General features: G+C 32.5%; 1 protein-coding gene across 1 annotated transcript in view; it reads right to left on the bottom strand.

The window, feature by feature from the left end:
• LOC129949655 (tripeptidyl-peptidase 2) overlaps positions 1-14,541 on the bottom strand; it is a 95,272-nt gene that overhangs the window by 52,042 nt on the left and 28,689 nt on the right. Inside the window, exons 7-11 of the mRNA XM_056061240.1 lie at positions 11,239-11,369; positions 8,934-9,167; positions 8,438-8,627; positions 3,414-3,535; positions 2,160-2,316 (exon numbers count right to left, since the gene is read on the bottom strand). Of these exons, the coding sequence (XP_055917215.1) occupies positions 2,160-2,316; positions 3,414-3,535; positions 8,438-8,627; positions 8,934-9,167; positions 11,239-11,369 (834 nt within the window). The remainder of the gene's footprint in view (positions 1-2,159; positions 2,317-3,413; positions 3,536-8,437; positions 8,628-8,933; positions 9,168-11,238; positions 11,370-14,541) is intronic.

Below are 14,541 nucleotides of genomic sequence, written 5' to 3'. Positions count from 1 at the left end.
CGAGTTGGAATATGCCGTTTAAATGGGTATTTCAACAAGACAACGACCCGAAACACACCAGTAAGTCTGCCAAGCAATGGTTTCGGGTCAATGGGGTTGAGGTCATGCACTGGCCAGCTCAGTCGTCCGACCTCAATCCCATAGAAAATTTATGGGCAGATGTGAAAAAGGGTGTTTCTCGACGAAGACGAGGCAGTTGTTGGACGCAGTCGAGGAGACATGGAACCAAATTCCAGTTGAGCATTGTCAGGCCCTTGTGAACTCTATGCCACGCAGATGTGCAGCAATTATAAAAAAACAAAGAATTTTCCACAAAATACTGACAAAAAAATGTTTATATTTAATATTTTTTTTTTTAGTTTTTATACTTTATTTTGTTTACTCCTATTATTTTGAACAATTCGTTTTGGCTTTATTTTGAAAAAATTCATGTTTTTACTAACTTATTTGTTTTAAACAAAGTAGTCTTTAAGCATAATAATAAAAGACTGGATTACCTATTTTGTACAAAAGAAAAAATAAATTTAAAAAAATCATACAACTTTTGAGTCACGATTTAATCTAAAAAGAACAGACACTCCTATTTTTTTGAACACAACTGTATGTATGTACATATATGCGAATCTTCTTTCTCAACAATGAATTTTTTGAAGAAAAACTATCGTTCGAGATTATCAGACGCCCACCTGATGATTCTCTTCTCATTTGCTGCTCCCTGTCTGAACCAAACTATAAAAAACTGGCTCAAGACCATCATTGTAAAATTTACAAAACCTTTTTTAGTTCTTTTGTTTTTGGACCTCTATTCAAATGTTTTCAATATCTGGACCCCACTTTAAACTACTTGCCGACCCCTGGTCGTAAAGTAAAAGAAAAGTAATTACGAAATTAAATAATTTTAAGTTAAAGTTTGGATTCGAAAACAGAACCAAAAATTAACTCTAAAACGTCTTCAAAACCATTAAAGAATAAGATTCAAGGTTTCTCAAAACTTCATTTAAATAAATTAAGACTGTCGGCAGATAACTAGATCCTAGTGACTAAAAACGCTTAACTATTTCTCCGTGCGAGTAGTGTCAGGGATGGAGAAGGTCTACAGTTTATATGCCGAATCCGAGAAAACATTTTTTATGACTAGAATTACTCTTAGAGGATTTGTCAATTAATCGCAAGTGGCAGTACTTACAAAAAAATGTAGGTGGCACAGTCAGGGTTTCAAACTAATACCTATGGCATGACGCATTAACCATCACGCCACGGATAGTACTACGAAACTCCATATATGAAATTCAATTAAGACTCAAATACATTTTTAAAGAGGCGAACATATTTCAAAAACATGATGTGATGGAGAATGACATGTGTTAAATGTTTTAAATTCATAACTTCAAATATATCTTATTTAGCTCCTTTAAAAAAAATGTCTATCTCTTAATTGACCCTATATATACCCTGCCAATAAAACTCATAGTCTTGCATATATTCTCTAAGAACCAAATTAAGTATAAAATACCCACAGATGAACGAATTCAAGTTCCTGTTGTGCCCCTTAACTAACACTCTCTGATAGCAATACAAAAAAACATTTTCAAAAAAAACAATATAACAATATAGTATTATTATTTTTTCCAAAAGAGTAAATCCATAAACCTTTCATGTCAATGAGTTAATATTTTAAAATCTTTCTGAATGAATGTAATCAAATATTCAAAACCAATCCACTGATAAATACTTCCTATTAATTGAATTACTCTTTGGAGTGTGCTTATTGCATAACACAAAATATACATAGGATGGATGATTGGCCGTGCCTGATGGCGCTACCTTTCAGCTACTTTCATACTCCTTTCTTTTTTTACGAGGTATTTTTGAAACATTCTGACCAGATCCTCAGTGCTTACTGTAAATTTAAAATAACGGAAAAAAACGAAACTAATTCAATTAATACCTTCAAATGTGGCGCTATTGACTGTGACTATATACAAAATACAACACGACGAAGAGGTGTATTTCAAAAATTGATTTTTCACTTCGATTTCGACTTTTTTGTACAGTTATTTGAAGTACTCATGCATATTGATTAAAAAAATAGATTTAATTTTATAATACTTTTTTTTTTAATTAGGAAAAAATAAAATATTTTCAAGAGCTAAACTTACACAGCGGAATGAACACCTGCTGGCAGTCCTGTTGGGTCCACTTTAACACTGATGGGACGTGTCCCATAGCACAGATCCAAATAATTTCCACATTGGACAAACGGATGTGACGAAACTAAATTTAGTCGAACATTAAAGTTTATTTTGTCCTTAGGATCTGAAATAAAAATACAAACATACATATGTACAGAATTGAATGAAAAACAAATTTAAAATAAAATAGAAAACTAAAATAAAAAACAAATTAAAACAAAAAATCAACACTATTTAGAAACAGTCATGGTGGAGCATGAAGTCGTTCAACATGTTTTCTAAATGTTGCACTCGTCGTCGTCGTCGTGTTAAACTTTTTTTCGTTCCGATTTGTTTTTCTGTCAGCACACTACCCGCCAGCCACCACATTGTTGTGCCATTGATGGCATGTATCATGTTTGTTCCTTTTTGTTGAACAACCCCAGCCAGACCAATTAAAACGAAATTTGTTCAAAGTTGGTTTTGAGTGCGGGCTTGAAAAAAAGGGATTAGGCAGCTCTGGGATGATGACATGGGACGGGATATGTCGGTCGGTTTAATGTTGTGTTCTGATGTTAAGGTTTTCATGTGAGATGATTTTATAGCTCACAGACATAATGTTGTAACTTTCTGTCTACTTGTACTTTGTTTTCAAGAATATTAAAATACATTTTGTAACTGGATGAAAAGTGGGCGCATTGTAGGAGACGCTTTTATATTTATACAAGAAGATGTTCTTCTTTGTGAGGTTTTAAATTATTATCTTATGTTACAATATTTCCACAAATATTACAAAATACAATCACCCAATACAAAATACTCGTATTCCAGGAATTCACATCAACATTGTGATGACGTGTGGCAAATTTACAAAACAGAAATTACATACATATGTTTGTATGTACATTTTTTTATAAAATAATCTGACATAACAATTAAAAATAAAAGTTCATTGAAATATTAAAATTTAAAAAGTTTTATTCAATAATTTTTGAGAGGGAAATAATAAAGTTTCATATCGTCATCGTCATCAAGACCAAAAAAGCTGGAATTTTGTTCACGTATTTAAAAAGTAAAACAGACAAAACGTACATACTTTTGCAATTTAATTCAATCTTTCGAATGTTAAATAATTGGAATATTTTTTAACTGTAATTAATGCAAAAATATTTTAAATAACAAAAATACTCGCGGAATTATACGGCTCATGCATATGTGGGTACTTTTTTTATATAAACTTACCAGCTTCCTTTTCATTCATGAAAATTGGTTCAATGTTGACATTAAATTCATATGGTTTCTTGAGAAATCCTTCTCTGATATAGATGCCCTTTGCGTTTTGGTTACCAACACGTATAGAGAACCTAAAGTAAAACAAAAAGAAACTTTAGTTTTGAGTTTTTCCCATATGCAAATTAATCGTTGTTTAAAAATATATAAATATAACAGTTTTGAATTTCTAATAAAACATAAGAGTTCCCGAAATCTAGTGGAATGCAATAGAGATCAAAATTTAAAACCGAGGGTAATTGTTTTGCAGGGTTCTATACTTTGATCGATTTTATAACTTCGAATACTTTTCGAAAACACTTCAAGTGCGATTAAAGCAGCTGAATTATATCACAACTGTTCAGGTGATTGTCATAATGCCCTGTGCTTTTAAATAAAATACATTTTAAATATTAGTGTTTTTTTCTTTAGATTGTGTTAATTGGGTTTATAACTAGCTGCACATTTACGTTTCTTTGCGGAATTAAAGTTGAAAATGTCGGTGGGAAATACTATGTGTAGCCATGGACCGAACAACAATTAAAGTAACTCATAATGATATACTGTGGTTCCCACGACTAATTGCACACAGTGAATGTACACTTTCGCAATGTAATTACTGCAAGTAAGTTTATAAAAGTGTTAAACTTAATCATTTTTTTTATAACATGTTTAAAGTCAAATTATTATTATTAACATTGTATTACGGAAGACTTTTACTTACATTAAAAGTAGTTTCTTGCCGTACGTCAAAATAACGTCAAAAGGAAAACAAACGTCTTTGGAATTCGAAAATTGGTTTTGTTGCATAGCCAGGACGGTATATCAGTACGAGAAATAGTCGAAATTGTGCATGTGAAGGAAAGAAGCTGGGGACGTACGATGAGAAGCTTATTTTTAGGCTTATCAACTAAAACTTCTTCTTATCTTCGAGATCTCTAAAGATTTTTTTGAAAGAGACCACGACTAAGGAAGTCCGACGAAACCATCAGAAAAAGAAGCATCGTCATAGAAAAAAAAATTACCGAAAAAAGATATACATCAGTGAAAAAATAGAAAGAAAAAACTTAAGTTTGCTAAAGAACATATAACACAGGATACGTTATCCTGAACAACATATTTTTGTATTGTTAGTTAACCATTAGACGTAAGACACTATTATAAAATGGGTTTAGTTCACGGACGAAAGCTTATTTAACCTTAAAGGTTCAGATGCAAGAATGTATTCATATCGAAAAACAATTTAAGAATTTACCAATAAGCTTAATCGGGATAGTGTAAGAAATACCGGTTGGTTGGTCAAGGTATGAGGATGTGTTGCAAATTCTGGTGATCGGAATTCAAATTTTGTGGACGGTAAAATCTATCAACATTTTGAGACAACATTTATGATTCAGTGTCAGTTACCCCGGAATACAAGACAATTTTAGATTCTAACAGAACAACTAACCAATGCAATGTTGTACAGCAAGGTCGTGGTTATTGTTAAATCCTTACAGGTGCTAAAAACATACAAAAAGTCACTTGGCTTTAATGTAATCAAGCATTTAATAGATGAACTGGGACGTAGAGTTGCTCAAAAGAAATTAAAACATTGAGACAACAAATGGCAAAAAATAACTCCTTTAGTATGTTAAAAACTTGTCTCTTTGATAACAGGACGCCTTAAGAAAGAGATTAAATCGAAAGGATACACAACTAAGTACTAAATATTAAGTGTCAGATTATGAGTAAGGTTTTAAAGTATTAATTTTTTTTAATATTAATTTGCTGTTTAATTTCTTAAATTTTAATTTTGGCTTATTTTAAATAAAACTGTGTTTATATGTCATATAAGATGGTTATAATGTTTTACACTCTCCATATATATTATCGGAGAAAATTGATTGCGAAAATGTTTATTGGGGAAGACATTTTTGTAGCTTAAAAATAGTTTTAAATTTTGTGTCCGTTTCTTTACATATAAATTAAAAGCCACAATTTTACACGAATCAAGTCTATTTCAAAAATGGTAAAAAGAAATCGATATCGATAAAAGTGAATTTCAGAACTCCAATTTTTAATTTAAGGCGATACCAATTTCATTTCCACTGAAAGTGAAATTTAAAGCCCAGCTCCTAGTCTATGAATTTTTTGTAAGAATTTAAGTTTAAAGACATCTATAAGTTGATAAGTTTTATTAGAAACTTGGGAGCAATAGATATAATAGCGTTTAATGAACTTTGATAAAACGCTTGCATTCGTTTGGTCGGTTTTTATTTATTTATTTCTTTATTTCAACAATCAGAGAACATCTTCCCTGACAGACTAATACAATATTTCTTAACAACTAAATTTGTAATAAAATAAAATTATCATTTTATATTACAAATAAATAATTATAAGTTTTTAAGGCAGATTTAATAAGTTAGATTACATACTCGTATAGCTTAAAGGTATCTCTATTGCAACTACCAAAAAAGTCTTATCTGTTGCAAACCAAATAAGCTTCTCTGATGCAACGAGAAATTAGTTGATTACGACCATAGTTCGCTCCATGAAAACGCTCATGAAACAAAATAAAATGACAAGAATTACTTCTAGGAACGCGTATACATGTTGAGAAAAGTATAGGAGGACAATTAATATGGTATAAGACTGTGTCCCTGATAAACATTATTCCAGAGTATGTACGGCGAGTTTTCATACTTTGTATTCCAAATAACTCCAATTTAATTTAGAAAATGAATATCTTGTAAATTTCCTTTGTAATTTTTCGATTCGCTCACACGAGTTTTTATAAGTTGGATTCCAAAAATTACTGCAGCACTCAGCACTGATCTAACCAAACAATCAAAAACGGACTTGGGACGTGTATGGGTCATAAAATTCATTAGTGTTTCTCTTAATGAACCCTAATATTTGATTAAATTTATTGATTATGTAATCTATGTGCGGTAAGAAGGAAAGTTTTGTATCGAGTACAACTCCTAGATCGTTTTTCTGAAATACCCGTTCTAGTTCTGATTCGTTAATAGTGTAATTGAAGTATATAGGTAAACTGATACGGAAACAGGACATAACTTGACACTTAGAGACAATTAAGTGTAGAAATTTTTGCCACACCAATCAGCCAATCTGTTTAAATCATAATTCAACAAAGTGCAATCTTGAATGGATTTAGTGGTGTGATACAGTTTAAGATCATCCGCAAATCAGGAGACATAATGAATTTTTGAATATGTCATTTCTGAATATGGATTTAGTGGTGCGATACAGTTTAAGATCATCCGCAAATCAGGAGACATAATGAATTTTTGAATATGTAAGGAATATCATTGATAAATAATAGGAACAATAGTGGCCTTAAATGGCTGCCCTGAGGGACATGAGATGGCACTAAGATCCGTTCCGAAAAATGATCATCAATTTTAACAATTTGAACCCTTCGAGTTAAAAAAGATTTTAACCAATCGACAATCTAACAGTGAAAACCAAACTGTATAAGATTATTAAATTGAAAGCTTTGGCGAAATCGGTTAATACAATATCTGTTTGAAAATTTGATTCAAAATTGTTTATTATATAACTACTTATGAACGATAAACTAGTTACCATTGATCTTCCAGATGTAAAACCATGTTGGTATACTGAAACAATGTATTTTGTTTGAAAAGATAGGTTATCAGAGACTATCTTTTCAAATAACTTTAGAAAGCTGATAAAATGGTGAGTTTAATATTGAATATAGCAAGACTGATTTGAAAAGTGCTTCTAAAACTTTTTGAATAGCCCAAAAGAAATAGAGTTAAGATATTAAAAAGTTTTTAGTTTTAAAAGTCTTAGTAAAAAATGTAGACAGCTAAAACTAACACGAACTCATCCTAAAAGTTAAACTAGACTCATTTTAGACACTTCGATCTAAAGCAGCAATATTATGTGATTTTTTCGTATATCTCAAATTTGTCCACCAATTTTTCGGTGGTGGTGCCTAAAAGTGCAGTTTTCACAATTTGTACATGTTCAATGCGTTGTTGAGGAGTATATTTCAGTTCAAAAAATCAAGTTTTTGTTTAAATTTAAAATCTGAGATCCATTTCTGAATAAAAAATTTCACTGAAGAAAAACGTGAATACGTTTAAACAAAAGAAATTCAACCCAAGAGATACACCACCTCATTACGAGTTACTCAGCGTTCTCCAAAAATTCCAAAATACAAAAATTATTAAAATATTGATAATTTTGTCATCTTTATCAAACTAATTCTACAAATTTTCGATGCCAAATCAAAATATAAAAAAACTAAGGATAATAAGGTCTACTTCAAGAACGATAAATTTGATATATTTGGAGAAGATGCAATGTCAAGGCCAAGAAATAGAAATAAGTTAAATACTACAAAGCCTTCAGGTAGGAATACTTGTTGCAAGTAAACATAACAGTTGCAAGTTAATGTTGATGAATTTACTTTAAAATCAAAGCCTTATAGTAAACAACACATGAATGCCTTTGTTTATGCTGCAGGCAAACACTTAACTACCCATATCAACCTAGCTAAAACGTATTAAATGATTCATGAACTCAACTCGACCACACATCAACCACTTCTACATTGTAAGAACACAAACTTGTGTTTTATTTCTCCTCTTTCACTACTGCCAACATTTTGTTTCAAGGATAACTTTCACTGAAATCTGTATTCTTCTTTTTTAACCTCCATCACAACACTAAGCGGTACATAAAGCAGCTTGTTTATACCATACCATATGCCCTTAAGATTCACACGATAATCTGGTTTTATTCGATATGATGAAAACAAAATCCATATTGTAACCATAACCAAGAAACAACATGCCCTAAGGAGTAATTGTTATTACATCTCTCACGTTAATCAAATACAATTTATACAAAGAGAACCCCATTTGTCGTCTATTAATAAATTTCAAAGACCACTTCGTATAAACTCCTATAAAGCCCCAGATACCTAAACTATGCAAGTTCATTTAGTATACTCTCACCTCAACGTGTTTTCTGTTGCATCCTTGTGCTGCATCAAATACTCGAACGCTTTCTCCACATTCAAAAGTCCACTTCCCTGAGCAAATGGGTCGACATAATTTAATTTTGTTGCTGTAGCACATATGGCACGCTTTATACTAAACGGTGAATATGAAACACCCTTTTGCTTCAAACCGGAGACCAGGAGTGCTGCAAAAGAAAGCAAAATATAATGTATACAACAAAAATAAGAAAATTGCTTTTACAAAATGCCCGTGGGATTCGAGCACTGCTGTATATTGTACATAGTGTGTTGAAACGCAATCCCACTTTTTAATTAACTTTTTTTTTTTGGGGGAAAAATTGTAAATATAAAAATATTTCATATCATATTTTTATAATAAAACGTGTATATGAGAGTACACGAGTGTACAAAGAGGGAATTCTTGGGATTACGGTCGGTGGGTGCGGTGGTATGCCGGCCGAGTAGCCAACCGTGATGATAACTATACGCACCTACTGCTCCGGCAACATGAGGAGCTGCCATACTCGTTCCGTTCATGAGCTGAGATTTGCACATTGTAAATTGTGGCACTGAGGTTATTGCTGCTCCTGGGGCGCACACTGTTACTCCTTGGCCACCATCAATGCAGGGATCACGTGATGTCCAGGTGTAAACATTTCCTGGAAGTTTTTCCCGCAAAGCGTACTCCACTTCCATCATCTGAGGGGAAACATATGCTCCAACACCTAAATAAAAACAAATAAAATGTAATAAAATAGATAAATTAAAATTGTTCTGAGTGTAGATTTTGTGTGAAAATTTTGTTTTTATTTTTGTGTAAATAGGAATTAAGGTCAAATGTACAAGTCTTCGAAATAAATGTAGAGTAGTTATTTCTTTTTCTTTAGTCGAGAAAAATGAAAGTTCTAACCATGAAGAAGTGTATGATATAAAAACATTATTTTTTATAATTTGCAGATACTAAAGGTGTTGTGAGTGTTAGAAAAGAAATAAATTTAATAAGAGTACGAGACACATTGGCCTTAAAATTCTGAATATAAAAATAAGAGAATCAAGAGAACTGCATTCCACATTCTTAATGTGCGGCTGCAAAAAATAATTTTAGTACTTCCGAAATTGAACTCAATGGTAAACTGATGGAAATTCCTGAAAGTGCGAGTATTATTGAAGGTGGAATATTGTTTTTAAAAATATCAACAAAACAACGAAAGATGTAAGACATTGATGCGGTGTTCAAGCCATGTAAAAGTTCCGGATATTGTTTTACCGCCAATTGTTTTCAAAGTGCTTTTTAGGATTTTTTTCATAAGACTGAAGTTATCCAAACATGTCTTTGGACGATAGAAGGCTTTAAATATGACAACAAGATTAGAAGAGTTGACAAATGTCTTGCATTGACGAAAAAATCCTAAACACTCAGCAAGCAATATTTTTGGCAATTTCGAATACTTGATCATACCACACAAATTATTCTGTAATGCATATGCCGAGTACTGATCGCTGAAAAGTTTCGTCAATGCAAGTGCACACGGTTAATAAATAAACTCATTAGATTTAAATGAGACAAATTATGTTTTATTCTAAGCTCTTAAATCGAAAGACATTTATTGGAAATAACCTTTTTTTTTCTTTGAAATCCCTTTATTATAAATCTAAATAAATTCTGCTTTATCACTTTACACACAATTGATACAAACATTTATATACATTTTGACAATATGTGCCATCAAACTTCATCAACAGATTTGTTCTTCAAGAAATATTTCAACAGAAATTCATTATTCCCTAAGATATAGAGAAAGATTTCTTGAAAACAAGCAATTTGTCAGAACTATAACATCAGACCTAGTACCTAGTGCAGAAATCAATTTAGCCATGAATAAGGTAAGCTGCTTTTGATATCGTGTTTTGATTCAAAGGAAAAATGCATTCAAAGAAAACGTACAGATGCAACCAACAGATACATTTATCTTTACCTAAAGCAATGAAATTTAGCATACAAAAAAAACAAATATCCACTCCTTAACTTTAAGGATATGTACTTTATAGGAAAACACTTTAAATGTAACGAATACTTTGAAAATACATTTTATAATCTCTATGGGATTAGACATTCTATGAACTGTCATTGTCATTGCACAAAATTTTCCCATTTTCTGATGCAAACAGAGAATGGGTTTTGGAATAATTATCTGAGGGTTGTCTCTCTAGTTAGCTTCTAGTGAATTTTTCGAGTTGCAATTTCGGAATCATGTAATTATTATTTCATTCAAAAGGGATAACAAACTGCTTCTGCAATAAAATAGCATAAATTAATTTATTTAACAAAATTCATTTAAAAATATCTATCGTCAGAGGATCATGAGAAGCTACCGTTGCATTGCTGTTTTGGTATAGTTAGGTTGGTTGGTAGGAAGGTGTAGGTACAATAACGTTTCCATTTTCAACCCGCGTTAATTTAATATACGAGCAGTGTTAAAAGTCACTAACTAAAAAAGGGATATTTATATTTCCAATATCGCCACCGCCGCTTTTTACACGCTGCTCGTTACAACAATTCCTGCAAAAGAACATTTTTTGCATTTGCAATTTACGTTCCCTCGATATATTGAACAAGGAGTGTAGTAGTTTTTTTTGTTTTGGATTTTGCATTTTTTAATTTATTGAAAACGCGAAAAGGGAGGTCAGTAACCGCCGCGTTTGGCGATAAACAAAATCTGCAGTGAAACAAAAACAAAATTGAATTCATGTTTTAAATAACAAAAAAGTAGGCATACAAAACAACAATACACTCACCTATACAACTTGGCTGACTAATATCTGGCGGGGTGCCAATTGTGGATAACGCTGGACCATGATTCCCGGCCGAAGCAACCCAGACTACGCCATATTTGTTGACCACTTCGCTCATTAGTTCGCCAATGCGACTGCAATTAAAAATTATGTTGTGGTTAGTTGGAACGGTGTGTATAAATTTTGTTTTTGATGTTAGCATTTTTTTTGTTTTTAGTTCTTTCATACAATGTTTGCAAAATGAAAACACAAAAAATCACTATTTTATTACCATCATAATATGGTAGGAAACTGATATCACACAAAAACATTCACTCCCTACAAAATAAATGGAAAATATATTAAAAAAAAAAAACATGGAAAAGAGTTTACAAAAAAACATATGTTATAGAATATAGATATATCTAAAATGCTACTTGATACCTACATATATTGATTTGAAAAAAAAAGAATAATATTGAAAGTGTAGGTAAAATAGTAATTTAAAAATAATAAATAGAAATTGTTTTAATATTCAGTGATAGTAATAAAATTAACGTAGTAGATATGAAATCAATCTGACAATAAAATTCATTAGTGTTGATTAATTGGAATAGTTTTTTTTGTTTTAACAAATATAAACAATATATAACTTTAAAAAAAATGTAAAACCTATCATAATACTTCATTTTTGATGTCAATATATTTGTAGGTAGTTAATTTTGTGGCAATTCTATATGAATAACTATTAGTATCCTGATCATAATTATATTTGATTTATTTACTCGATTACATATGGGTCATGTGTGAAAAGAGAGATATGTACATATTTTTAGATTATTAAATTTAAGGGTTTATTATACATATAAAAAGGATGAAATTCAATGAGGCAATCAATTTAAAACTTAATCAATTTTAAACGATGGCCATTTGGTAACTTTATAATGCAGTTTTTAAGAGCAAATTAATTTGAATAAATGATATTTTCATAGAAGTGCTTCCTAAAATTGTTACTGATAGACAGGAGATCGTGAGAATTTGAAGTGCTACTTTTAACTATATACGTATCGTATATAATATTGAAAGTTTGACATTTCTCGAAGATGCAAGATCCTCTAGAATCTATCACAAGATTTTTGTTTGGGCGTCCATACGTTCGGATAAACATTTTTCGTCGCTCATATCTCAAAATAGGAAAATATATTTTTAAGATGTGGGAAAGGATTTTCATAAAAATTCCATATTGGTATGAATTTTTCAATAAAAGAAATTAACAGTATTATTCACAATAGTACAAATACACAGGTTAGGTTAGGTTAACGTGGCTGCGGATTTATAATCCACACACTTAGGCCAAGAGAAAGGCCCATTGTGATACCACATGAATCTAGAGAATTACTTCTTACTAGTCCAACCATTTTGAGCTTTTTATAAAGCGAAGAAGATATTTGATATCCTTTTTAGCTAGTTCACTGGGATTATCAAAAGAGTAGTCCCCCAGATGAAGTTTGCGTCTGAGTGAAAGAGCAGGGCAAGTGCAGAGGAGATGAGAGATTGTTTCCACTTCTTCTTAGTCCATACAGCTCCTACAGAAGTCATTTAAGGCTACACCAAGTCGTATTGAGTGTCTGCCTATAAGACAGTGTCTCGTAAGGACACCTATTAGGGAGCTAATATGAAGTCTGCTTTGAGATAACAAGTCGTTAGAGCGCTTTACGACCAGATATCAGAAGTTGATATCACGTTTTCTCTTAGCCAGGAGAGAACCTCTTTGATCGCTAAAATTTCCGCTTGAAAGACGCTACAATGATTAGGGAGGCGGAATGAGATGCTTAGATTAAGCTTTTCTGAGTACACACCACTACCAACTCCCTCATTTGCCTTGGATCCAACTGTATAAAAATGAATACTTTTGTTATCCAGGAGTTTTTTGTCTTCCCATTCATCTCTGGATGGAATGGATACCTGGAAGTTTTTTTCCAAATAGGGGTTTAGGAATAGTCCTGTGTGTTAGAAATAGTGTAGTCTATGTACTTTGGTATAGAACCAAAGAGGTTCAAAATGATGGAGTACCCCACATTGTTGTTGGTTCATTGAGATGAGGCGTCGAGTCTTATCGCTGTACTCGCTGCCACTTGTTTACTGAAGATGTCGAGGGGTGTCAGATGGAGGAGAATGTCTAACGCTGCTGAGGGTGTGGTTCTCAATGTCCCGCTTATGCAGAGACATGCAGTGCGTTGGACCCCATTGAAAACCCCATTTGCTTCCTATAGCTTTCTTGCAAAGGAAAAGAGCTGCTGTGGCTTTTTTAACTCTTTCCTGTATATTAGATTTCCAACTTAATGTTTTGTCCAATATCAGACCAAGGTATTTGGCTTCATTGGTACAAATAAGTGGTATACCTTTTATTGAAGGAGGTACAATTACTGGGATCTTGTATTTCCGTGTGAAAAGGACGAGGTCTGTTTTTTGAGGATTAATACTAAGTCCGCAGTGATCAGCCCATCTAGTGAGCATATTAAGTTCATTTTGGAGGAGGTCTCTCAGTGTATTAGGATGTTCCCCTGTGACGGCGATAGCAACATCATCGGCAACCACAACCACTCTGTAGCCTTCCCTCTCAAGGGATATTAGTAGCCCGTTAACCACTATGTTCCACAGGAGAGGGGACAGAACACCACTTTGCGGAGTGCCTCTACTGACAGACCTTTTTGTGCAAAAATCTCCCAAAGAGTTGATGATCCTGCTTTTTAGCATTAGATTAATCAACTCACAGATTGAGTATTCGACGTTTAAGGTCGTCATAGCAGAAGTGATAGCGGATGTGTCAACGTTGTTGAAAGCGCCCTCAATATCCAAGAAGGCCACCATAGTATATTCCTTTTTCTCTAGGGAGTATTTGATAGTTCTTACCAGAGTGTGCAAGGCTGTTTCTAAAGATTTCCCTTTGCAGTAAGCATGCTGAGACATTGATAGTCTCTTCTCAATGTTGTTGCGTATATGGATATCGATCAATCGTTCCAGAGTTTTGAGAATGAAAGATGATAGGCTAATAGGTCTTACGTCGTTAGGGTTGACATGCGAGCATTTGCCCGTTTTGGGAATGAAAACTACCTTTACATCTCTCTATCGCTAAGGTATATAGACCAGATTTATACAACTTTTGAAGATCATATCAATGATGGGTGAAGTTATATCAATGGTATATTGTAGCTCAGCTGGTACGATTTGATCTGGACCTGGAGATTTGTAAGGTTTGAAACTATTCAGAGCCCATGTTAATTTTTCTTTTGTAACCAGACCTTGAGGAAAAATTAAGTTAATACC

This window comes from Eupeodes corollae, chromosome 3 (genome assembly GCF_945859685.1).
Source record: "Eupeodes corollae chromosome 3, idEupCoro1.1, whole genome shotgun sequence".
In the NCBI taxonomy this organism is placed as follows: Eukaryota; Metazoa; Arthropoda; class Insecta; order Diptera; family Syrphidae; genus Eupeodes; species Eupeodes corollae.
This window is presented reverse-complemented; position numbering and strand designations above follow the sequence as displayed.